Raw genomic sequence first — 27,332 nt, forward strand, 5'->3', positions numbered from 1 at the left:
AAATAGTAAATACTTTAGAGTTTCTGAGCATAATATCTCTGTTGTAGTCATTCAATTGCTATAATATTGCAAAAGCAGCTATGGCCATTATGCAAACTAGTAGCTGTATTACAATAAAACTTTATTTGCAAAAACAAGCAGCACTCCAGACTTAGTTTAAGGACCACAGTTCACCAGTCCTTAGCTTAGACTCATATCTTTTCAATATATAGACACAATATGTCAATCATTTAAAAAAATAATTTAGATTAATTGAAGAAAACAGCGAGGTCAATGAAAAACTTGTCTGGCATGATTTTTTTTCTCAGTGAACCCACGCTGGCTCCTGGTAATCACTGTTTCCCTAATTATCTCCCCCACCCGTGCCCCCAGATTTCTTAAATGATCTACTTTACATATTGCCCTGGGTTGACCTCAGGATTCTCTGACCTGTAGATTTCAGAATCTACTTCCTTTCCCAAACAATTTAAACTGTGCTTAACCCATACTAGACATCTAGTACCCCTCCTAGAGGTACATATTTCTCCAGCATTGGCATGGTAATATTTGGACAGGGTTTTTTTTGTTTTTGTTTTTTTGAACTAGGAATGTCATTTCCCTTACACAGTGGTACGCTGAAGCTGGCTCTCACAGGCTTGTGAGGGCCAACCAAGTGTATCTCTTCCCAACCTGTCATTGGTAGCTTGAGATCAACAAAAATATGTACAAATTAGAGCTTCCCTCCTTCTGCTATCACTGCACCCTGGGTACTTGAATCCTTGAGGAGGACTAGATGCTCTCTTCCAAATTTCTTCCCCTATCTTGAGTTATTTTTCTCTTAATAACATCCCTTCCAGACATTTTAGCCAGCAGGTAACTTTTATCAACATAGAAAAACCAGAAACAACATAGTTGCTTGAGAAAGTCCTGGATTCTCCATCACCTATATACCACTGGCTTCACCCAGTCATTGTGTCCTTTTAATATAGCTACAAAAAGGTTTTGACATTGACCTTACCGTGTCTGGAAGTCAATTTAAGTCATAAGTCACTGTAACTCTATCATATTCTTAGAGGTCTCTGTCACTGTCATATATAGTCTTCACTCTTTATTTGCCTTGCAAAATCTTATGCCTGTGGCCTTTAAAATTTCAAACTGGTACTTTAACTAGTTCACCATTTCCCCTACAATTACAATGTGTGGTTGCCTGCACAGAATGCCATTTCTGAGAACCACTGCAAGAAGTTTAAGTCATTTCCTGGGTTATAACTAGAGATCAGGGTTCGTCTAATCCAATGCATTTTCTAGGATGCCATCCACATTTTACCACGTGGTTTTTAGAAAATACTAGGATTGGAGACAAACTTGGAATTTCCTTATTATTAATTCAATTTGAATCTTGTTCATTGGCAATGAGGGTAGCTAGCTGGGAACAAGGTGAATCAGAAGGGACTAAAGTTTTCTGTCTGAGTTACCTCTAAGAGATACAACATAACCTTACTCTTGTTTTATCACGATGGCCTTGGATAACTGAGTCTATAAAATGGCAATTGACTGATGTAGCTGAGACCTGAATCTAAGCTATCAGCTCCTCCATGAAGGGAAAAGCATGATTCACTGCTCTGTCCTCAGGCTCTGACAAGGAAATGCTCCACATATGTTTACTAAATACTACAAAAACCTCCTTACTGATCTCCTCAGCTCTAGTTGGTGCCCTTCCCATTTTTCTCCATTTTGGAAATAGAGTGGTCATCTTAAAATATTGCCTTTGGTGGGTCTTTCCATAGGAAGACCTTGAGACAAAGATTTCAATGCAAGGAATGTATTTGAGAGGTAAATCCAGGCAGCAGTGAAAATGAAGTGAGGAAGTGACAGGAAGTGAAAGGAAGTCAATAAAATTGTTATGAGCATGCCATGGCTTTGGGCAACTGGGGCTCAGTGTTAGTACTTCTGAAAGACAAAACAGAACTATGCTGTCCAGTAAGGTAGCCTCCTAGCCACATGTGGTTATCTAGTAAGTTAATAAAATTAAATGAATGTAAAAACCTCTTCTTATGTCATAGTCGACACATTCAAAATGCTCAATAGCTATATGGAGCACGTGGCTACCGTATTGGACAACTCAGATACAGAACATTTTCACACTACAGAAAGTTCTACTAGACATCATGAAAGGTCAGACCCGTGCACTAATGAGGGTTATGTGTGAATTTGTACGAATATTTTGCCTGAATGACAAGAGGGTAAGATGCGAGGGAGGCTGGGAGTAGGCTGGTGATGACATCATGCATAGTTGTTGGACATTGTCCTACAAACCAGACAACTCTGGCCATGAACTCTGGCCAACTCAAGTCTTAATGGCAGTGATCAAGTGTAGATAATATTGGCATTTTTCAGTGGTTTAAAAACATTAGCAATAGTAACGGCAGATGGGGAATTCTACAAAGTTGAACAGAGATCTGTCTAGTAATCTGAGAACAACAAGAGTTTACCTATTGCTTTCCATGTATAACACATTTCCATTTTCTCTAGTTTCCTAGTCTTCCCATAACCTTTAAACTTTGTACAATGATCTGCATTTTACAGACAGGAAAACTCAAGAGGAAGAGGTTACAAGTTTTCTAGGTTATAAGTGGAGGGCGAGGACCCGAATCTTCAGGGGAGATTGGAAGCTCTTTTGGCTTCCAATCCTAGAACTTTTTTAAATACATACAGTGCTTTTTAAGTCTGGAATGTAAAAGGGAGAAGAGGAAATATGACAGTGGTGAGCTGAATGAAAGGGGTGATGGGGTGAGAGGCCTTGAGAGCTTCTCCATCTGGCCTTCTTGAGGAGGATCCAGATCACAGGACAAAGAACTTAAGAATTCACACACGTGAGTGTGGGAGGGTGTGTGCAGGATGAGAAAGCAGAGGGAGGAGGCCATTTCCATTGGGCAGGTAGTACCTAGCATTTTTTCCTTAAACTAAATGTTCAAGCCTCTCAGGTGTTTTAGCAGCTGCTTGTGGGAGATTCTGACCTGACACTGCTTCTTTCCAGCCCCTAAAATTGGCTCCCACAGTGGTTTGGTGACCCCAACGGTGGAATCTATGGAGGTTTAATCCATTTACTTTATTCTGGCACAGGGGCTGACCTCTTTTTGCAACCCTGGCATGCCCCTATTTGAGTATAACTGATATCTATTGCTGTGTGCATAGGGTTCCCAGTGGCAAAAGCAGGAGAGGTTGCAGGTTCCATGCAATGGACTGCAGACAAGCTTTTTAATCCACTGCATTTTTTTTTCTACCACCAGAGGAAGTACACAAGAATGCAGATCCTGAGAAGAATGCCATTGTAGGCCAGATTTGCAAACCAATGTCTCATAGACAAAATAGAATATTCGGTCATATCTTTTAATAAAAGTTCAGTAAGTTATAAATATGCACAATTTGGAGATTTCCTATAAACCTTGGAATTTCTGGATTTTCTTATAAAACACCCCCAAAACAGAAGAACTGGGCCATATTAGCACACCAATGCTAAGTGGGAGAAATAGGCTAGGACCAAATGCTGCCTGCTGGAACCTGCCAGCTACATCGCAACCCTAATCATGTGTGCTTTGGCAGTGACATGTGACCTTGGTTAGCTAACAAGTGTTACTTGCCTAGCTCCTGTTGGCATATATATCTTATAGGCCCTGGTTGGGAACTGCTTGTGAAATAATTATACTTTTCTTATTTATAAAACAGTAATTGACTCACAGATGTAGAAAACAAACTTATGGTTACCAAGTAGGAAAGGGGGGGTAGGGATAGATAAATTGGGAGATTGGAACTGACATATTCACACTACTATATACAAAATAGATAAGCCATAAGGATCTACTGTATAACACAGAGAACTCTATTCAACACTTTGTAATGACCTATATGGGAAAAGAATCTAAAAAAGAGTGGATATATGAATGTGTGTGTGTGTGTGCGCGCACACGCAGTAGATAATTCTCTTTGCTGTACAGCAGAAACTAACAATATTATTAATAAACTATATTGCAATAATAATTAATTAAAAATGTATTTACAGATCATATTAATAAGCCACTTCTAACCCCTCTGTAAACAATGGCCACATATCCATGTTGTTGAGAACCATTGTCATAAGGAAAGCCTGGCCTCAGGTTTTTCCTCATGGCATGAGTGGAATCTAATCCAGGGTTAGAGTCTCTCTAAGGAGGTGGGAAGTAGAGCTGGACTTTAAATATAGTCAGTTATATTTGGGGTCCTGGCTTTCATGTTTGGTAATTGGTTATTATTTTTTTAAATAATGTAGCTAGCTACCAAAATCAATATATGAGAGCTGAACATTTTCTTTTTGAAAATGAAACAAACTACCTAAGGAAATAAAATAAATAAATGAGAGCCACTGTGGACCAAAGATGTCAGCATAATGTAACTTCTACTGTGAGGCTCCTGAGATCTTTTATAAGGAAAACATATCCTGAACTATTCAACCTAAAATCTTAAAATCTTTATTAGCAGGAGATTTGTGTGTGTTGGTGCAATTAGTAGCTTCCTCTTAAATTTACTTTGAAGTGTGAATATGATTTTATTTTATCACTTTTGTATAATGTCCATGGGCACTACAAAATCATATTCTATCACTACTGCATGAGCTCTGAGTCTCTACATTCCTTAGAAAGCCTTCTATGTTGCTTTCTCATATTTATAAACTAGGTGGAAGTGACTTGAGCCCTAGAATTTGCTAGACACTAAATCTTTTATTTGGAAGGTAGATAGATAGTGAAAAAGAGACATGATACACTTTGTCAGGCAAAACCAAATAGATTTTGAAATGGGACTGTCAAGCTTAATTAAAACAGAAACTCATTCATGACACGATATTTGACCTTCTAAGGAGGAGTGCATATCCCATGTAGGTGAGGAATGTGTGAATTGTCTCATATAAACAGTTTTTATACCCTTCATAACTTATTTTATCAGTGACAATGCAAGGTGGCACAATATACTGCACTATAAAATCACTATATTGCTTGGTGAAACTTACATTGGATTTGATCAGAAAAAGATATGAACAACTTCATTGTTCTATAATGGGAAAAGAAGTAGTTAAACATCTCAGTGTGCTTGCCAAGTCCGTTTATGGTAAATGCAATTACACACACAAAAAAGTCAGCAAATAAGCTTTACCTTCCTTGAAAATCTTTGTCTTATGAACTGAGTCATATTTCCCTTTTACCATGACAAAGGATTTGGAAGAAACCCTTGGCATTTGCTCTAATTATGTTGTAATATTATTCATCATTCTTGATTCGAAAGCTCAATATCAGTATTAGTCATACCACACTGAGCTCTTTATTAACCAGAAATACGTGATATACTTTTTAAAACCATATACATTCAGATTCAATAGGCAGATGGTAGTTACTGAAAATTCCCCAAACTGCTGCAAGTTAAATTTAAACACAAGTTGACGGTTCACACATTTTGGTAAGGGACTTGGATAAATGGAAACTGAATTTGATGACATTTACAAATATTTTCACTGTTTTCTTGGATGATTGCTTGATTCTGATGTGGTCTTTTCTTTTCTTCCCCCCTTCTCTTTTCTTCCAACTCTTTCCCAGGGAATTTACCGCATTAAGTGAACAACAGGAGATGAACTAATAGACATGGACCTCTAGACTGGATCTTTCATTGACTTACAGGCTCTAGTTACAGAACAGAAAAAGCTGTGAACCCCAAATATTGGGAATCATGAGTACGGTCTACATGTGTGAGGCCACAGAAAATAAAAAATTTGCTTCTCATTGGATTTTTTATTCAGGACAAACACTCTTCAAAGGGTATTCCAGAAAATACTAATCTTATAGAAAAGGCCACATGGTCAGATATTTTGAGCAGTAATAAGGCTTGCTGCTGCTGCTACTGCTGCTAAGTCGCTTCAGTTGTGTCCGACTCTGTGCGACCCCATAGACGGCAGCCCACCAGGCTCCGCCATCTCTGGGATTCTCCAGGCAAGAGTACTGGAGTGGGTTGCCATTTCCTTCTCCAATAAGGCTTACAAGGTTTTTTAATGGAAATAGTCTCATTTTGGTTCATCTTATTTAAGAATGTTAGAAGATTGTATGTAAAAATCCAGACTTCTGGTTCTCTAGAAAAACTGAGGACATGACAATACAGTAAATCTATCCACACACAGAAATAATTTCTTGCAGCTTCTATTAGTCAACAAACGAGTGCTCCATTAGTCAAGGACCACTCAACATGTTTGGATTCTGGAAGCCTTTTACTTTACTCCCCCTGTTTTAGTCTTTCTTGAGGACACACAGTATCTTTTGATATATTAAAGGCTCTGAGAATCCCTTTGAATACTTCTACTTTATTTTGTTGGAAAAAATTTCCCTAATATATTTGATTACAGAAACCTATTGCTCCACATTTTGGGATGTACTGTTCTAGATAAATCTTGGGATTTATGACTTCAGTTTTCACCTCTGAAATTTATAGATGAAATCAATTTGTAACATATTACATGGTACATGGATATGGACCACAAAATTCAAGCAATTCTGAATTGTTGGTATGAATTTTATGCTACCTCCTAGAAAATATTTGTTAAAGTGTTTAGGAAGCTCAGATTTTGCAATAAGGTTTACATTTCCATTTTTGGATGCTTCTATAGGCATTCAAAATGCAGAACAAATCCACCTAGAGTATTTATATATTCAATCAGATTTCAAGGTATATTAGAAGAGATGAAGGAGCCTCTGGATTTTACCCAAAGGTTAACTGAAAAATCCACTCTAAGAGACTCACTGTGCCACTGATCTAGTAACAGGCCCTAATAACACATATTCTGGAGAAAAGACTTTGGAGGAAAAAAAACACACTTGCAGTATGATATGATAAGTAACAGGAATGTACAGTAATATTATGCTCTACCAGAGTGCTAACATAATATCTACTTAAACAAGAATTTAAGTATATAGTCTTTCTTAAAAGTGTCAGCTAAGTAACTCTAAAAAAAGAAGATGGACACAAATTGATCTTTGGGGGGCTGAGCCCTGTATGTATCATCCAGGTGACCACTATGGAAGCCCAATAATGGGATTTGACATTTCATCTTGCTGGCTGAGAACACTGAACTTCTAGTAATGAATTTCTAGTTTTCAAATTATTAGAGTTGGAAATATTGGTTATGATAGCAGCAATGACCTTGTGCAACTAATTCTTATGGACTATGTGTCGCTACATGAATGTTCTCTGGATTTGGCTAACACTGATTGAGGAAAAATAAATGGCAAATGAAGAGGACACAGTGATTTAGAAAGAAGTTATTTAGCACTTTAATAGGGCTGTCCAACATTTGGTCACACAGATCATTCTGAAACCTAACTGCTTTAACAGTCTTTTCATCTCATCAGAAGCGATCTCTGAATACTCTTGGAAAAATCAAATCAAATGTAGAAAGAGGTGCCATGATAAGACTCAATGCTACAGCACTATGTTATTAATTATGTCAGACTTTGGATTTAATCAGAGGACATTTCTGCAGTTTAAGATAGCTATACAAAGCCTTAAGACACTGTATTTACAGAACTTAATACAGGGATCCATATTTGACCATCACTCTGCCAGAGTCTTAACAGCATGATGGAGTGGCTCCCTCAAGAATCCTCATTTTTCTTATCTGTGGAAAAGCTAGTAGTTCTAAAAATATTTTCCTGGAAGAGGTTAGAATGGTTATATCAATTGAATATAAAGTATGGTTGTGTAAGCCAAGCTTGCATGCTAATATTGCACAGGATAGAAAACAATAAATCAGGATGATGTGCTTCCTTGGGCCATCTGGTAGAAACAGAAGGAAGCTCTTGACTCGGTGTTGTTTTGATGCCTCAGATTCCAGGAGTCCACCTGTAGCTGGCCTTCCAGTGTCAGTGCCATGCCCACCTCTCCAAAGGGCACATGTTTTCCTCGCTGATAGCAAAAGAAATGACAAAAAAACCAAAACAAAACATCCAAAACTCAAAGAGGTACACCAGCTGTCTCAAACTGTGGTACAGTTCAATTCTTGAAGAGAATATATAATATTTCAAAATATTATGTATATACATGTATTTCAAGTGGTACAAAGTAACTATAGATCCAAATGAGAAGATAGTTGATCGTTCTTTGTAATCCCAAAAAATTTGCATTGAGAAAACCCATTTTTTTTCCTTAACCCACTTTCCATGGTACTGCCAAAACCTCAGGTCTTCTCACTCTAGGATACTCTGTGATACACAGTAAAATCACTGTGCTTATCTGGTAATCAGTCAAAGTGCAAATAAGAAATCCATTTGGCTTCTAATGTATAAGATGTTTTAACTTTTTAAAACGCATTTTCGCAGAGTTGGTTTTCCTTTATTACTATAACAGATGCTTCCGTTAGGTTCTTGGGTGAATCTGAAAGCAAAGAGAGAAAGAAAGAAAATTCAGGAAGAAAAGAAGGAAAAGAAGGCACAAAGAAAGATGATTAGGAGGAAAATTAAGGACACCAGGAATTTTTAGGATGTTGCTTCTTTCAAGTGCACCGAAATAAAAAATGTTCAAGTCTAGAGCAGTAGTTTTCAAACAATGATCAAAGCACATGCACAGGCCACCATATTTAATCAATTCATTACTTTTTGCCACAAGTGAGGACACAGACTCTTGGAGCAATGGTTAAGCAAGACTGTGGTCATAGGCATGCAACCTACGTAACTGTGGGGAGCCCTGTGCGGAAAAGGATTTCACACTTGGTTTAATGACCTACAACTGCCATCTTGAAATTCTTAGTAATTTTTAAAAAGGGGTTTTGTGTTTTCATTTTGCACTGGACTCTTTCTGTAAATTATGTAGTTATTCCTATGTCTGTCTGATGAGAATTTCATGAGAAGGAAATTCATTAGCCTTGTCATGTTGGTCGCTCATAAGGTGCAGAGGGGTGGCATAAGGTGAAGTCATTGCCAAGGTTGGATCACACTTGTTGAAGAATTTAAGAGACCTTTGCAAGGTGAGAATCTGTTCCACTCAAACAATGATATAGTTTTCAAGGGCAATCATTGGCATACTTCTATAACTACTGATGTCATTCAATCCATTCAAATAATGGTCCCAAAGATTCATATTCAGAAGGATGCATGCATGAAGAATCACTGGTTTAGAGCATGATGATGGTTCTAATAAAGTTGAAGGTTCTATTTTAGAGTTCTAGGACTTAAAACAGTTTTCTTCATCATCTCTTAATTCTTTATAGTTTTAGAAACTGAGTATTCTGAGTCCAGGAGTGAAGTCCACTTAAAGCTTTAAGGGTTAGGTAGGAATGACAATACATGCTTGCATTCAAAAGTTGGTTGGGTCAGGGGCAGAATGTATAAGAAAACTTCACACATTTATTTTTTTACTCTTTCCATACAAATAACAGATACTTTCAAACTTTGGTTTCTTATAGTCCAGTGGTGTTTATGACATTTGTTTTCACTGTCTTCTTTTCCACCAAAAGGAAGGAGAAAGAGACGTTTCTGAAACTGATTTGGAATTGCCTTTAAAAAAAAAAAAATGTAATGACCCTCCCTCTCTCCCCATCCCACCCGACTTTAGGCTCTATCCTTCATGGAAGACCAGGGGCCATGTCATGACCATTATCACATTCCCAAGACTTTAACTTTAGATAATAGAGGTTTAATACTATTTATTAGTTAAAGAAATGAATGAGCACACTTGGATCATTTGTGGCAATTTTGATAGCATATTTTATTCTTTAAGAAGATAGCTTACTCTTTCTTCCTGCAATCTCTAAATACCACTCCCACTCCAGCCTCCTCTCTTTCCCCATCATTTCTCTCTCTCTCTCAAAGACATTGCTTGCAAAACGAATGGACTAGAGATCAAGACTCAGAACCTTTCACGCTTGGTGGAATTTTGAGTGAAGAAGCTGGAATATGTCAAAGCTGGTATTTTACTCCTCAGTAATATTAAAAAAACAACAACATTGGGGTGATTAGAATGGGTGGAGATATGCAAAGCCATTAGGAGGATAAGGCCAGGAGGCTGTGGACAAATGACTCTGGTGAATTGCATTGGGTGAGTCACAGGGCATACCACATCTGAAAAGATGGCTATTGTGGTTAGATGTGTAATCTGAGGGGTTAGGTTGCAATCTGAGGTCTGTAACTTACTCTTTTAGGGAATGAGACTTTACAGTGTACACTAACTGTTGATCTCCTCACTAATGTGAAAGACATTAACATACCTGCATGAAGGAAATCCAAAAAATTGGTTGATATTTCCCCAGATATAAAACCAGATTACGTTCTGATATTTTAATCTACTAATTTTCCTTCCCAAGTGATTTTAGATTTGTCCTCATTTTATTCCCTTCCTCTTCCTGTCCCCAAACAATCATTGTTCACTTTCTACACATAAATTATTACAGCATTGTCAGACAACTTATTTCCTCAAAGGGGAAGTCTAGCTTTCTGAATTAAGTCATTATTCCTGAATACACAAGGTAGTAAATTCATTCCTGAATACATGGATGATAACCTCTTCACCTTTCACACTTATGCTTTTCCTCCATCAGCTTAAAGAAAAGAGATAAACCCGTGGGTATCCACAACCATAGGAAAAAAATCTCTAGTCAATATTTGGGCAGGTTAGTCTTGCTACAAACTACCTACAAAGCAATGTAATAATAAAAATTGAAGCCATGATCAAGTAGGAACAGGGGTAAAATTTAGCCAACTTACATTTTTCATAAATCAGTTTAAAGAAAAGGGATAAACTAATGGATATCTAAAACCATAGGAAGAAAATCTCTAGTCAATATTTAGGTAGTTTAGTCTTGCTCCAAATTCCTAACAAAGCAATTTGATAAAACAACTGAAGCTATGATCAAGCAGGAACAGTGTTAAAGTTTAGCCAAGAAGCTTCACCCAGATACACCAAGCTTCTTCTCAGAAGGCATCTATTTTAGTGTGCCCATGCCATGTTTTTGGAGCACCTCTCAAGTGTGATTACTTTCTCTCCAAGGTGTGGCATTCAGGAAGTTTCCTCTTTCCCTATGATTTATTCTGCCAAGTCTCCTGAAAGGGAAGCCTCTGCTTGATTCCACTTACCTTCTCTCCTTCCTTCTGAGTTTTATTGTCACCCAGATCCAATTTCCCCAAGATTTTCCTTCAGACTGTGGCCTGTTACCCTGGCTAGTCTATATTCTCTGGTGTCTGGTGGGTTAAATGAAACACTGAATTTCTACTCTCCACCTTCCTTGAAAAATGAGCATCCTAAAAATTTAAATTAGAGCACACTTTAAACCATCTTTTGTTTATCGACATTTCAAAAAATGCTGAGAATTTTGGCTTAGTATGATTAGTTGGGAAGTAACTCATATAATAGGGAGTTTATAGGGAAAAAAAAAAGGGTAAGGAGAAAGACTGAAGTCCCAGGAATCTTTCCTGCAAATTTCTTTACACTGAAGCTCCTTTTAAAAAATAAGTTTGCAGGAAATGCACAGTTGCCATTAGCAATCTGAGTATGTTTCTTCAGTTTTCTGCTTTTGTTTTTTTCTTAAAGAACTCTTTGAACCAATCTTACCCATAGAACAAAAAGAGATGATTTTTTATTCTTCTTTTCACTTTAATAAGGTCTTTTTTACCCTAAAGATTACTTCTTAAAGAACAATGAAAACATATGATTCCTAATTAAAATACATCTGTGACTTAAACTTTTAAAAGTTAAGTTGCTAGGGTCAACATTTGAAGTGTGTAGGCATATTTATACTCTGATGGGGAAAAACACACAAGGCATACTAGAAAAATTCATATAAAATCTATTTTTTAGAACATATGATCTAAGGACTGGTGTTAGCCATTTATATGGGATGGAGTGCCTGTGTATATCATTTGGACTTAACTTGTGGCTTTTGTGTTTAAAAGTGTTTATTTCATCATGAATTTCTTTGTAAAGAAGGGGGAAGAAAATATGTCAATTGCAGTGTTTGGGTTTTCGTAAGGTCTGAAACATTCAGCTTTTTCTACTGCCTTCTTTTTCCTTCTCTAAAGAGAGACTTGAGAATTCTTAGTTGGCTGACGTGCCACACACATGGCTATAGAGGACTCTCTTATTTCCTTGCCTGGAACAGATACACACATCAGAAACAGGTGAATCTTCTGCTTCTAAACTGCCTGTAAGGGTGATTTATTTCTCTTATACTGTTCAACTATTTGGATTGCGTTCAACCCACCTAGTGGCATAGTGAACACAGTGCGTACTTGACTCTATTACCATTATCAGATTCCACACCATACTTTGGTGATTCAGAAGAATGTCTAGGATGTATTACTGTAAGCATGATGGTTTTGAAATATACTCCATGAAAGCCAAATAAAAGAAAGTGACATGGGTCACAAATAAGCAGCACTAACAATTTCTCTGTTTCGTTTTATTTTCTGTCAGCCAAAGAGTCTTCTCATTGGTACTCTTGGAATTTTACATATCTAAATTCTGAAATATGTTGACTTGTGTTATTGTTCTTTAAGGAGTTTTAAGTCTGAAGGTACTATGAGAACAAGGATTACCATCAATATAGGGTGATTGGTTATCACTTGGAATAGGGAATGGAGATTTGGCAGAGAGTATGTCAACAACATGTTCAAAACAACGGCTACTGATTTCCAACCATACTGGCTAAAATCCAGAGTAGCTTAAAACTAACTTGCGAGGGTATCTTCAAATTATCTGGTAAAATCATCTTCATGAAAAATGTAACCAAAGGGAAACCAAAAATCCATACTCCAGACCAGCTAATTAAGATGACTTCTGGAGTAAGCAGCACAAACTAGGTTCAGTTTTAAACACTCTCTTCTGTAGATGTTTCATTGGAATGAAATACAATATCCCAGATTGAACTTCTTGGCACCTTCAATTTGTAGGTTAACAAGATAGGATGGTTTCGACAAGCCTTCTGGCTGCAAGCCAGGGAGGTAGAGCCATTTACTGGCTAACGTGGTCAGTATAGGCAACTAAACTAGAAAAACAGAGTCTTCACTTATAAAAAGTTTCATAAAGTGTTATATTTTCTGCATCACAAAAATGCAAGAACCAATTTTATTTTTTGAAAGGAAAATTCTGAGAAGAAAGACCAGGTTAAGACTCATGATTTAGGGGCTGGAATCAGATATGCCCTTTGAAATTCAGATCATTCTTTTGGAAACTTACAAGTTCAACATATTGGAATTTTAACTAGTGGAGCTTGCTTTAAAAACTACCCAATACTTGTAACATATACACAGATAACAAGGCTGATATTCTCATGGTTCATGTACATATTACCATACTGACTTAAAATACAAATAGACTTTTGTACTAATAGACTTTTGTATAGTGAATAGTTACTGTCTTACATACCCTAAAGAACCCCCATCGGTACCCCCATTAGAACTTTCAAACTTTCTTATGAACCAGTAACTACAGAGTCAACAACTGGCCTAGACTGGCCTCTCTAACCTGTTCCAGCCTCATGACACCAGTTCTGATGGGCTGAGTAGCCTGATACACATCATTACATATTTTGAAGCCAATTCCTGCTTCAACCACACAAAGCAAAGAACAATTATTCACATCAGAGAAACCTTTCATTTCCCTAAAAGAGCATCAAAAATTCCTTTAAACAACCTTTAGAAAATAGCAGTACTTAAATGCAGAACTTTTTAGAAAACCATCTGGATGAATTAGGCAAGATCCTTATTTTATTATCTATTCTGAGCACCATAGATGTCCAGTGCGTTATCCAAATACCTGCCTCACTGCCCCTCTTCCCTTTGGCGATGGCAGCCTAGCTTTGTTTATGAGTCCATAACAGAAACACTAAACTGCTCAGTATGGAGAAGTCAAGTTCAATCTCTAACTTCTCTTTGATGGATGGACACTGATCTGAACCATCAAAAATAATTTCTGCTGGGGAAAAGGCTTCTTTCTCTCTTGTTCAAAGCTTCTCTGGGTGTTCTTTATACAACACAAAGGCAAACAGTACAGTTTGTAACATGCATGAGACATTTCAAAAAAAAGAAAACAACTTACTCTTGTGGTCTTGATTTTATTGCCTGTAGCACACATCCATCCAGAATTATCAGGGAGTGTCTTACACTCTTCTCCTTCTAGACAAGGCTCCATCTCACACCACCATTTCCCGATCACAATGGAGGCTGTGCAAAGACAGGAAACAAGTTTGTTTGCAATTCACCCAATCTGGGCGAGAGACTGTGTCTTTCTATAGATGTTAATGTTCTATGAGATGCATTAGGTCCTTTTGAACCTTTCATGATTGGGTAAGAACACTATTAAGAAGAGTAAGATTTTAACTTAAAACATCTTAAAATGCAAATATAATGATGCCGTCTGGTTTCATCAAGCTACATTTTGTCCAGAATCTCCTTGTATGATGAAAATATGAAGAATGGCGACATTCACTTTTTAGAGAAACTTCTGTGTTAGTTTTGTAGATCAAGGATCTCGTACTTTCTTTTCAGTGAGGGACAAAAGGACTAAATGTTCTTTAGAATGACTGACTGAGCTGTTCTTTTTCAGAAAGGCCAGTTTATTTATCCCTAGCATTAGGGTTTATCTCCCAGCCTAGGGTCTTTGAGAATTTCAAAGGTCTACTGAAAAAAGAAAAAAAAAATTAATGGAAAGTACACAAGAAAGCCTGAGAAATTAAAACCAACAGTGATAATAAAGGAAACTATTTGTTTACAGTCAAAAGTATATTTGATGTGAGCTTTCAGTGTGTTTCCTTTCAATGTGTTTGAGGGGATATGAGTGGAAATTTAAAACCTGAGCCTCTGATAAAACAGCTCTACTTTTTAGGGTGACACCAAGGATGACCACATTAGGAAGCTGGCGATGAATTTAGTGGCTGGATTTATAGCACACTTTTTTGGATAATGAGATTTTATAAAACTAGAGACTGGATTCACTCAGTACAAATCAAGCAGTCCCAGAGCTTTAATATCTTGAGTGAAAATGAATTCTGCATAAGCATTGGTTGTTTCTGAGGATCCTCAGTGCATTGGCTTTTTTATTTTTATTTTTTATCAAATTCACCTGGCTTTTTCATGAAAAATCCTTAACATATCTGTGAGTGTTTCTTTTGTGATACTTTCCAAATGGCTGTCTTTACACTGAACTGGAACTCTAGGTCTTTATAAAAAAAATAAAATAAAGTCACTTTTCAATCCCTCACATTCCCACGTTGTCTCTACCATGATGTTTTGTCTCAAAACAACAAAGAACCCACAGGACATCTCTTGACATCACAGGGCATTAATGTTAAAATGAAATGGAGTTCATGGTATAGGGAAGCAGGAGCACATTAAAATTCTCTATCCATCCAGCGTACACGAGAGAGATCAGACTGCTACCTCAGAAGCAGAATGGCTTAAACATCCAGACATTTATCTGCATTTAAGTTTCCCTCTTCCACACTTCTCTTATTTCACACGTCCTCTCCTTTAGAATTCAGTCTTCCTCAAACTTCCCTTTGAACAACAATTATTCTGCAGGATTATATATGCAAAATCATATCTTCTCTATTATATGGTCAATTTAAAGATTTTTTTTTTCAAGGGTAACTTTGCCTACATTTGATATACACCTTACATGTAGACGGACTTCCCTGGTGGTTCAGATGGTAAAGTGTCTGTCTGCAATGCAGGAGACCCGGGTTCAATCCCTGGGTTGGGAAGATCCCCTGGAGAAGGAAATGGCAATCCACTCTAGTACTATGGCCTAGAAAATCCCATGGACAGAGGAGCCTGGTAGGCTACAGTCCATGGGGTTGCAAAGAGTTGGACATGAATGAGCGACTTCACTTTACATGTAGACTAGACCAAATCACAGAAAACACAAATCTATTGGATAGAGCAAGCAGAGGAAGTAAAATCTTGCGTATTGTTCTATCCATATGCAAAACAATGTGATATTTTTGAAAAACTTGGACTAAAAACAGGAAACACAAATCCTCTACAGCAAGGGTCTCCAGCCTCTGGACCATGGACCTGCTTCACCTTTAGATCAGCAGTGGCGTTACATTGGAAATAAAGTTCACAAAGGGCTTCCCAGGTGGCTCAGATGGTAAAGTACCTGTCTGCAATCAGGAGAATCAGGTTCAATCCCTGGGTTGGGAACATCCCCTGGAGAAGGGAATGGCAACCCACTCCAATATTCTTACCTAGAGAATTCCATGGACAGAGGAGCCTGGCGGGCTACAGTCCATAGGGTTGCAAAGAGTCAGACATGACTGAGCGACTAACACAAAGGGCACAATAAATGTAATGCTCTTGAATCATTCTGAAAGATCCCCCCCGACCCAGTCCGTGGAAAAACTGTCTTCCACTAAATCAGTCCCAGGTACCAAAATGGTGGGGATCACTATTCTAGAGGGTCCAAAATGATTATGAACGCTTTGAATAATTTTCTTTTTAATAGTAGGATTCAGCATCAGGATATGGAGAAGAAGAAGAATCTTGTTATGAATTAAGAGGCCTTATTTTTGTGAACAAATAGGTTGACAATACTAAATAGAGAAGCATATATTTTGGAAGCAAGAAAAGCGTATGTTGTGTTGAAGGGGAATAAAACCACATGGCAAAGCTTTCAGGAACGTAAGATACAAGTCAGTGTTTGGCGGTGCTTCTTGAGAGCTTCCAAGTTGAGGCTCCCTTCTGGCTAGAGTTCAGTCACACACAAGCCAATGACACTTGCCACGCTTGTCCCCTTAAAGCCCACCTAATATTTCAGTATTGTGCCCTGCATCTCAACCATCAAGAACAGAGACCCTATAATCTTTGCTCGGAGGGGAAACTGCCTTTCCCAAAGGTCTTAGATTTAGCATTTGTCCCCCTTCATTCACAGAGGCTCACAGATAATGAACAACTGCTGGTAAGGTCAGCCGTTAGTATCTTTGCCTCTTTCTAAAGGACCCCGTTCTGTCTTCTTCAGACTGCTCTTTGCCCTCTCACAGCTGACCTACTTTGTTGCAAGCTAACAAAGCAGCTTCTCCCCTTTCTCTCAAGCATTAATATCTCCCGAATGAACACGTAGGCTGTAGGAAAAGGAATGCACCTCAAATCCTGAGTATCACTTTCAATTCAAGTTTATAAAGACCCACCAGCATGGAGGGAAAGAGAAAAAGCTTTTTAAGAATAAAAATGTCCCAGATCTGCCAATGGTCTCGAAAAATTTGTATTACAGTTGCTTCTCCTACATGGAGTTTGATGACTTGGTATTCCCTCCGGCTTTTTACAATCTAGTTCATTTTTCCAGGATCACTTTTCTTAAGATGCTATTAGACCTGTGTTGTTTCTGCTTTGTGCATTACACAGTCATTTTAATACCTATTATTTTATGGCCTAGGTCAAAATATAGTTTCTCATCCCCCCCTTTTTTTAACGAGCATTTCCTGATATATCTTTTTAAAAATTCACAAAGAAAGGATTTAAAAATTGCCTTCTCTTCTCCCAATTTGGAAGCTACTGAAAACCTTCTGAATATTGGACAAAGAATGAACAATTGGATTTAATAAAATGAGCTAATATTAATGCTAGTTAGTTGTTTTTAATAATTTTTATTACAAAGATAAGTATAATAATAAAACTGTAAATATAAATAATTCTAAGATATCTTGCATTATAATGGTCAGTTCAATAATACAAGTGATAACTGACATTTCTGAATACTTCTTTTGTGTCTCTATGTTATATACTTTTAAATGTATTATTTCAGTCTTCAAAGCAATCTTATGAAGTAGATATCATGAGACTGTTTGTTTTTTTAGATTAAAAAAAATAAAGCCCAGAAAGATTAAGTAACTTTCCTGAGTTTACACAGGTAGAGAAGTTCAGAAATTTACGCAAGAATTCAGGCCTGCTTGACCACAAAAACTCAAGTTTTGCACCATGACAGTGCTAACTCATTTTAGTTGTGAGTTTAAAAATCATAGTTCTCTAAGAAAAACATGTATTGACTTATGAATGGATGAATGAATTCTCTCTCCTCTATTATTTTTGAAAATAAATTCTGTATCAACCTGAACACTTGCAGAAAACAAAAGCATTCAGTTTTTTGCAAAATTAACTTAAAAAATAATTTGGAAAGGAACAGTTGATCACACTTGTTTCTTCCTAGTCTCAGCTACATGTTGCTTCATTTGTCATAGCATTTTAAGAGAAATTCCCACTAGTGAACACTTGGTGAATCCATAAGAAACATGAGGTAGATGCCTAACTGCTCTAAGAACTTTTCTCTCTTAGAAGAACTGAATTAATTAAATATCAGCTGCAAAACCCAACTCTCTCTTATCTGTGTTGATTATGAAAAAGAACCTTAAAAGTCCTTTTTAACCCTGGGATTCTGAGATTCTATGAATGTGCCGTGTTCAGGGAAATATCTGATCTTCAACTTTTTCAAGAATGTTCATCTTTCCTTGAGAGATTCTTAAAATCACTAAGGCCACTTTAATCATGAGTCTTGATTTTGCCCTTATACCAGGTCCTATTGCTATCAAGCAGAAGAGAGACTATAAAAGGAGAGTGAATCTATCTTTTGGTGATAAATTGTAAATGGAGCAGAAATCCCATTTTTTTATTTTTTGGGTTGTTGTTCACTGTGAGGAATTTCCCCATGAAAATAGAATGGGATATAATAAGCAACGGGTTTAATATATATTAAAAAAATACTGTCTAGAATTGTCCTTTTTAAAAATCATTTCAGTAGATAATGTTTGAGTTGTGGTTCAGCAAATATTTATTGGGTACTTTGCCTAGTCAAAGCTCCCTGATCTGCTGAGAGTAATAAAATAATGAACATGACATTGTCCCTACCCTCAGAGCCTACAGCTTAGCTCAGGGTTTTTCAATATGAACACTATTAGCATTTTAGCATGAATTATGGTAAAGAGAAATAAATGAACAAAAAGTGCTCCTCCAGTAGTAAATATGATAATGTACTAGAACAGCAGCCTTACGATTGGGAGTAGTAGGAAAATAGAAACTCTTAGTAAGATTGTAGAAGTTTCTTAAAGCAAGGAGCCTGAGCTTAAAAAAAATTGTTTTGTCATTAACTTATTTTTTAAGGAAAGGTAAATCATTGAATATTCTTGATTTTCCAAGCAAAGGGAGGACCTATTTATAGGGGTGACTGGGGGAAGATGAATTTGGCAGTGATATGCAAGATGCAAGAAGGGAAGAAGCAAGCACCTGAAATGCCAGGTAAGCACCGCTGCATTCAGACAGAGAAGCGACAGGTCTTGATTTTTGGATGCCTGCTCTAGAATCGTGAAGCATGGTAGAGCGGAAAGTGATGTTAGGAACCAGTGGGGGAAATACAGTTGCCAGTATCTCAACCATGTTAATTTAATCCTAACCACACTGGACACTAATTATTAACTTATTAGCTCATGTGCCAGGGGCTTCCCTCGTGGCACAAGGGTAAAGAATTCACCTGCCAAACAGGAGATCCGGGTTCAATTCCTGGATTCGGAAGATCCCTTGGAGAAAGAAATGGCAACCCATTCCAGTTTTCTTGCCTGGGAAATCCCATAGACAGAGGAGCCTGGCAGGCTACAGTCCACGGGGTCGCAAAGAGTAGGGCATGACTTAGCGACTCAACAGCGACAGCAAACAGTTCATATGCATGCATACTACTCACTAAGTAGTGAATTCCTTGAGGGCACAGATCATATTACATTCACCTTTGAATGGCATACAGTAGCTTAAGACAGGTTCATTCACTCATAAATGAATGAATAAAACAATGAAACAAAAAAGAGAAAGAAAAAATAGTGACAATTTCAAAGGGTTGTGAGGATCACATGAGAAATTCATCCCAAGCACTTAGTATTGTCTAGCATTCAGCAAATGTTTAATAAATATTAGCTATTATTATCATCATCGGCATCATTTTAGTACTCAAAAGAATAAAATCATTCCCAAAGAGAAAAGGCAGTTCTTCACAAAGTTAGCAACTACACCATTGTTCTTCAATATTATGCCAAACTCTCAGCTTGCTTCTATGACTTATGAGAGTTTGAGCATAAATTAAATGATTGAACATATGATTGCATTCATGTTCCCAGAAGTAGGTTATAAGTACATCAATCATGACAAATTTCCAGGCTCATTTTTGTGCAACCTGTCATGCAATTTAAAGCAATGGCTGGGACTCCACTAGAAGAATGGGACAGCTCTCCAGCCTCCATTTTTGCACAGGTTGTTGGAACAGCTGCTACGAGGCTCTTCTTCAAAAGACCTGCAGTGACGCCCTGTGTGTGATTGTCTTTATCAAAGGAAACAGAAAATTAAAGGCACTGAATACCATTGTCTGTAGATATTCTGAGCTCCCTCTTTTCTGTAAGCTCACATTTAAGAACTGGATCCAGTTTGGAGGGATTGGTGAATGGTTAAGACTCTAAACTCTTGGGTGTGTGATAGAGAGACTCAGGTTTGAACCTTAACTCCATCACTTATTGGTAGAATGGCTTCTGAAAGTTCTTTGGTTCAAGTCTCAGGTTCCTGAGTTATAAATGGAGTTAATAAAAATCACCACTGTAATTGTGAATTTTCAATGAAATAAGATACTTAGCATAATACCTAATAAGCTTAAAGCTCAACACAGGGAAAATTATTACTATTATTTATCCATGTGTCCTCTAGCCAGCTATGTATGCATTCATGCAATTGTCTTTACGGAGAATGAGTGCCTTTTTTAATGGAAGTTTATTCCAGTTTTGGGAGACATATATTTGCTTTTTTACTGTACTGATTAGACTGTACTACTTTATGGGACCTATAATATATTTCAGAGACATACACAGAATTAATAGCTGATGATAGAATTGATAAGCATTACTTCTCTTCTACTAATTCTATTCTAGTGCTTTTCAAACTGAGGCAGTTTTATCCTGGTGAGGGTAGAGGTGAGGATGTGGATTGTGAAATGGGCCATACTTAAAGCCACAAGATAAATGTGGTACAGTCTCCTTGAGTAATAGTTTTCCTTGAAGGTATTTGAAGAAAAAAATTATCTTTTATTCCTTTGAAAACTATTCATTAAGTATTGTGCTGGACATAAAAGAGACATGGTTTCTACCCCAAAGTGGCACACAATCTCTTGTGGGAGATATACACTGTATGTAATGATGGGGTAACATGTGTTTACAAATTGTGATATGTAGAAATATACGATGTGCTTTAAGGGAAACTAAACGGATCTGATTTAGAGTGTCAGCATGATGGCAGGAAAGAAGTCCTCACCCAGGAGGTAATCTAACCACCAAAATCACCAAAGTATCTTCATACGGAAGCAAATAAATATATTTCTTATGAGGTAAAAGGTTAACTTTACCTGAATTATAAGATAAAACACAAAGAAGTATTGTACTTGTCATGGGCTGTCTTATCAGGATGCAGGGTATCATCCCCACTGATTTAAGGGAAAAGAAAAAAAAAAAAGAAAAAGAAAAAGGCTGTCTGGTAAGAGAATTCTCAGACCCTTTGCCAGTTTAAAGGAGCACTCCTAATTCCTGCCAGCAGTAATATCCTTCTTTGTGGTCTGGACACCAGGACTGGAGTCTCTGGTTTATTTCGTGCTTTTAATACATGACAACTCTATCCACACATTCACTTATAATTCAAACACTGGATGCTGGTCTTGCTTTCCTTAAACCGATGCCTTTATTTTTGAATTTAATTCATATATATATTGCATTTATGTAAGTACATAATTTAAAATATATGGTTAAGAAAGAACACAAAGAATCAGTTATTAGACAAAAAATCCTGTACATTTCTCATATTCTCAAATTTAACATTTTATGTTAAAGAATAACTCTGAAGTTTACAGTAAATAGGAAGTGAAATTTTGTTGTTCTTATTTTTTCCAACCGTAGAAAACTTTACATTTTCCCCTCCTTAATTTGAAAAGTAATAAATATTCTTTTCTAGAATTCAAAGCATACAGATAATTAGAAAAAGGAACATAAACCTAATTGCATTAGGCAGAGATAAACTGCTCCATTTGGGTATGTTTTTCCTAGAGTTTCCCTCTGAGTATTCATGACATAGCATCCAAAATGATCTTTAAAAATGCAAATAATTTCCTATCATTCATCTCTTTAATCCAACAGTCCCCATTACAGAGAATAAATCCTAAACTCCTTACAATGGCTTTCAAAGATCCACATCACTTGGCCCCTCCTATCTCTCAACCCACATTTTCCACCATCCCTATCTCCACCCATCTCCCCCCATTTTGTTACCATCTCTCTCCCCCTCTAGCTCTTCTGCACACCTGTAAAGCTCTCTTTTTTATTTGGCTACCCATCTGTCTGGGCTATGTTCTCCCAGAATTGACATTGTTGCTGCTGCTGCTGCTAAGTCTCTTTATTCGTGTCCGACTCTGTGAGACCCCATAGACAGCAGCCCACCAGGTTCCTCTGTCCCTGGGATTCTCCAGGCAAGAATACTGGAGTGGGTTGCCATTTCCTTCTCCAATGCATGCATGCATGCTAAGTCGCTTCAGTCGTGTCTGACTGTGTGCGACCCCATGGACAGCAGCCCACCAGGCTCCTCTGTCCACGGAATTCTCCAGACAAGAATACTGGAGTGGGTTTCCATTCCTTCTCCAGAATTGACATTGCTGCTGCTGCTGTAAGTCGCTTCAGTCGTGTCTGACTCTGTGCGACCGTATAGACCGCAGCTCACCAGGCTCCCCCGTCCCTGGGATTCTCCAGGCAAGAACACTGGAGTAGGTTGCCATTTCCTTCTCCAATGCATGAAAGTGAAAAGTGAAAGTGAAGTCACTAAGTTGTGTCTGACTCTTAGCAACCCCATGGACTGCAGCCTAGCAGGCTCCTCCGTCCATGGGAGTTTCCAGGCAAGAGTACTGGAGTGGGTTGCCATTGCCTTCTCCGAGAATTGACATTAACCAGCCTAATTTCAATTCTTTGTTCTCTAAGTGGCCTTTTTTTGATAACTTATCTAAACTAATTCATACTCTCTTACCTTGCTACTTCCCCTCATATTCTGCTTTGCTTTTCTTCATAGCACATACTACTACCTGAATTTATAGAATATGTTATTGACCTAATACTTGTCTTTCCTCCCACTGATGGTAAGCTCCATGAAGGTTTGGACTTTATATTTCCAAATGGCTAGAACAGTGCTAGCACATAGTAGGTGGTCAATATATATATTTAAATTGCTTGAATAAATGTATTTACCAACACATACCATATCATACCACATGTACTGTACCCTTCTTTAAAACCTAAACACTAAATCACAAACATTCCCCCATGCCTATTATTAAGTAAGAGGCATCATTATCTTAATGCCTGCATAATATCCCATAGGAGGGCTGCATAACTGATTTAACCAATCCCCTGTTATTGGAAAGTTGTCTTTTTTTTGGGGGGGGGGGTTGGTTGCTATTAGAAAGGATGCTTATATGAATGACCTTGCACATACATCTTTGCAACGTATTTATTTCTCTAGCATGAATTCCAACAAGCAGAATTTCTGAGTCAAAAGGTAAAAAAAAAAAAAAATGTTTGGTGCTTGGGCTTCCCTGGTGGCTAAGATGGTAAAGAGTCTGCCTGCAGTTCAGGAGACTCGAGTTCGATCCCTAGGTCAGGAAGATCTCCTGGAGAAGGACGTGGCAACCCACTCCAGTATTTTTGACTGGAAAATCCGATGGACAGAGGAGCCTGGCAGGCTACAGTCCATGGGGTCTCAAAGAGGTGGACATGACCGAGTGATTTCACTTTGGTGCTTGTGATATATATCATCAATGAGTCCTTCAGAAACTTGATACTAACTGGTATTTCCCACCGAAAGTATCCATTTCCCTGCACAGCTACACCAGTACTTGTTTGCATTGCTAATGATTTCAGTGAATTATGGATTTTGTCTGTCTTTTGAGGGGTAACATGTTACAGAAACATGTTGCTTACCTAGCGAGCCTAGCTAACTGCCAACTTTCATAGTCCAACTTGACTATCAAAAGAGTGACCTAATACAATAATAAGGTCTCAATTTATTTGTGAATAATTCCTCCTTGAAGAAATCTGACTGAGAGGGCTGTCACAGAATAAAGAGAGAATGGCATAGTGAAGGCACTAAGCCCCAAACAAAACCAAAACCACTATGTTGGAGTCCTTAGCGTGCACTGATACCTCCTGGAGGTCTCCAGTGGATAGTATGTGGCTACTGCACATGGATTGCTCAGGCTTAGCCAAGCTGCTGTGGAAAATCTTGCTATTTCTGAAAGAACAAGCACTTATGCTGTCCTTCTGAAATTCTGTGTCCCTATGGATTGTAAATTCAATCCCCTTACGTTCATGGCAATAAATGGGGAGAGGGGTTAACAATGATGTGGGTATAGGAGAAACTCCACAATGGTTCTGCATTTTAAATCAAAGGGGAAATCAGATTTTAAAATGATATTTACAAGCAACTTTCAAGACACTTACACATCTGTATACATTTTGGGTGCTAGCTCTCTGTTCTTACAATGTAAGAAACTGCTCCTTGGAGGGATGTATTTATTTCTCAATTTGAAAAGGTAACTTTAAAGGTTATTATTAGATTATATAATATAGTTTATTTTCTAAACTGGCTACAGATTTAATAGAATCAAATAATATTAGTTAAGTACCATTTTTTCCTTTTCATAGGTAAGGTAATCACTTTTACAGTTATTGACATACAAAACTATCACTTTGGTTGGTTCCAGGTTGTAAGCGATCTCAAATATTAAATTACTCTCAGAAAATTATTGGCATCAAGATCCTTTGCAAAACTAGTACCTGCTATCTGAGCTGTAATGGGAAAGTTGCACACTAATTGTAAGGTCTTTCATTTTAATTTTGCTCCCACTAGAGAAGATTGATATAAATAAAATTTAAATAGAAAACATATTTCAGATGCCAGCAGTAGAAAACACTTTGTCAGCCTAATGAAAAGGTATCAGTTTTCTCGATTTTATTCAATAAACCGTGAGTCATTTTCTTTTTTTTTTATTTTAATTTTATTTTATTTTTAAACTTTACAAAATTGTATTAGTTTTGCCAAATATCAAAAGGAATCTGCCACAGGCATACATATGAGTCATTTTCTAAATGGATTAGATTAAAGGCAAGTTCAAACTCCCAGTGAGATGTTCTTGGCACTGAGGGAGACTTCAGACAAGGGAGAGAGAACAGGACACCAGGAACCTCTTAGGCCTCTTCAGATCTTTGCAAATTGACAGTAAGCTGGAGAGAAGTGTCTCAAACATGACTTTACCTATTGCCTTAGAAGCCAAATCCTGGGGAATTGAATGCGAAACATTGTTTCTCTTATTTTTTTTTTTTAATTTTATTTTATTTTTAAACTTATTTTATTAGGATGTTATGCGTGGTTGGTCAAAGTACAACTGAGAGCATGGAAATTTGGGGAGGACTGAAGCTGAGCCCCGAAGAATTGATGCTTTTGAATTGTGGTGTTGGAGAAGACTCTTGAGAGTCCCCTGGACTACAAGGAGATCCAACCAGTCCATCCTAAAGATTAGTCCTGGGTGTTCATTGGAAGGACTGATGCTGAAGCTGAAACTCCAATACTTTGGCCACCTCATGGGAAGAGTTGACTCATTGGAAAAGACCCTGATGCTGGGAGGGATTGAGGGCAGGAGGAGAAGGGGATGACAGAGGATGAGATGGCTGGATGGCATCACTGACTTGATGGACGTGAGTCTGAGTGAACTCCGGGAGTTGGTGATGGACAGGGAAGCCTGGTGTGCTGTGATTCATGGGGTCACAAAGAGTTGGACATGACTGAGTGACTGAGCTGAGCTGAGCTGAAGCTTGGATGAAGAGCCTATGGCAGTCAGTGCTTTATACACCTGTCTCATAAATGTTTGATAAAATAAGACAAAAACACGCTGTGATGCTACCATGCTCACACAGCATCTGGGGAAGACTTTGATGCCTTCTGATTTATTATAATTAAACTTCAGAAAACATAACCCAACTTTCATGTGAGGATGAGATGTGTAAACCCTGATCACAGAGTGCTCTTGAATCTAATTTTATTTGTGTGTATGTGCTTGAAATGGCAAAATATTTTGATAACTGGTTATTTTTATAATTCAGCAAGAACTGTGCAGTATCTTTTTGGCATATGCCTTCACTCACCAATCCCTTGAGAAATGCAAAATAACAATTGGTGCTTTCTTTATGTTTTCTTATACAATACCCTACAACTAGGATGGTCAATTTGGTGGAATTGTTGGGATAGTTTGGAAAAGTTCAGCTTCATTTATCAGAAAATAGCTATAGATTATATGCTCTATGCTTATCATCATTCAATATAGGCAGTCTGAGTGACATAAAAGTGATGTCAAAGCTTTATGATGAGTTTAAGGTAGATGAGCAAATGAAAAATGATATAAGGTCCTTATTTTTAAATACCTAATGCCTAAAATATCAAACAACTTTATTTAAACAACCAGAATTAGCCTTTAGAAATTACCACATATATGGGTAAATTCACAACATTGACAGTTTGCAACTTTTCATGTTCATGATGATAGTAAAAGGAAGGCTAGAAAATCAAAGAAAGCCAGCAATATAAATGTTGCAATGTTTTTGATGCACCCAGCTGCAAAAAGTTCAGAATGATAGTTCTACTGCCTCAAGCCACACATCCTTACTCTTCATGCTAAATTGAAAACCTCTGCTGCTAAGTCGCTTCAGTCATGTCCGACTCTGTGCAACCCCATAAACGGCAGCCACTAGGCTTCTCTGTCCCTGGGATTCTCCAGGCAAGAACAGTGGAGTGGGTTGCCATTTCCTTCTCCAATGCATGAAAGTGGAAAGTGAAAGTGAAGTCGCTCAGTCGTTCCCGACTCTTAGTGACCCCATGGACTGCAGCCTACCAGGGTCCTCCATCCATGGGATTTTCTAGGCAAGAGTACTGGAGTGGGTTGCCACTGCCTTCTCCATGAAAACCTCTGCTGCTGCTGCTAAGTCGCTTCAGTTGTGTCCGACTCTGTGCGACCCCATAGACGGCAGCCCACCAGGCTCCTCTGTCCCTGGGATTCTCCAGGCAAGAACACTGTAGTGGGTTGCCATTTCCTTCTCCAATGCATGAAAGTGAAAAGTGAAAGTGAAGTCATTCAGTTGTGTCCGATTCGATTCGTAGCAACCCCATGGACTGCAGCCTACCAGGCTCCTCCGCCCATGTGATTTCCAGGCAAGAGTACTGGAGCGGGTTGCCACTGCCTTCTCCGTGAAAACCTCTCTG

At 37.9% G+C, this 27,332-nt stretch overlaps 1 protein-coding gene across 3 annotated transcripts in view; it reads right to left on the minus strand.

Annotated features, from left to right (window-relative positions):
* Positions 1-27,332, minus strand: part of TAFA1 (TAFA chemokine like family member 1) — a 533,669-nt gene that overhangs the window by 17,072 nt on the left and 489,265 nt on the right. The window contains exons 4-5 of one of the 3 annotated variants that reach the window (XM_025273058.2): positions 14,074-14,198; positions 7,299-8,421 (exon numbers count right to left, since the gene is read on the minus strand). In XM_025273058.2, the coding sequence (XP_025128843.1) occupies positions 8,404-8,421; positions 14,074-14,198 (143 nt within the window). In that variant the 3' untranslated portion in view covers positions 7,299-8,403. Of the gene's footprint in view, positions 1-7,298; positions 8,422-14,073; positions 14,199-27,332 lie in introns of those variants that run through there. The other 2 variants (XM_044933588.2, XR_006547226.2) reach the window with 2 other exon arrangements.

Source organism: Bubalus bubalis, chromosome 21 (assembly GCF_019923935.1).
Source record: "Bubalus bubalis isolate 160015118507 breed Murrah chromosome 21, NDDB_SH_1, whole genome shotgun sequence".
In the NCBI taxonomy this organism is placed as follows: Eukaryota; Metazoa; Chordata; class Mammalia; order Artiodactyla; family Bovidae; genus Bubalus; species Bubalus bubalis.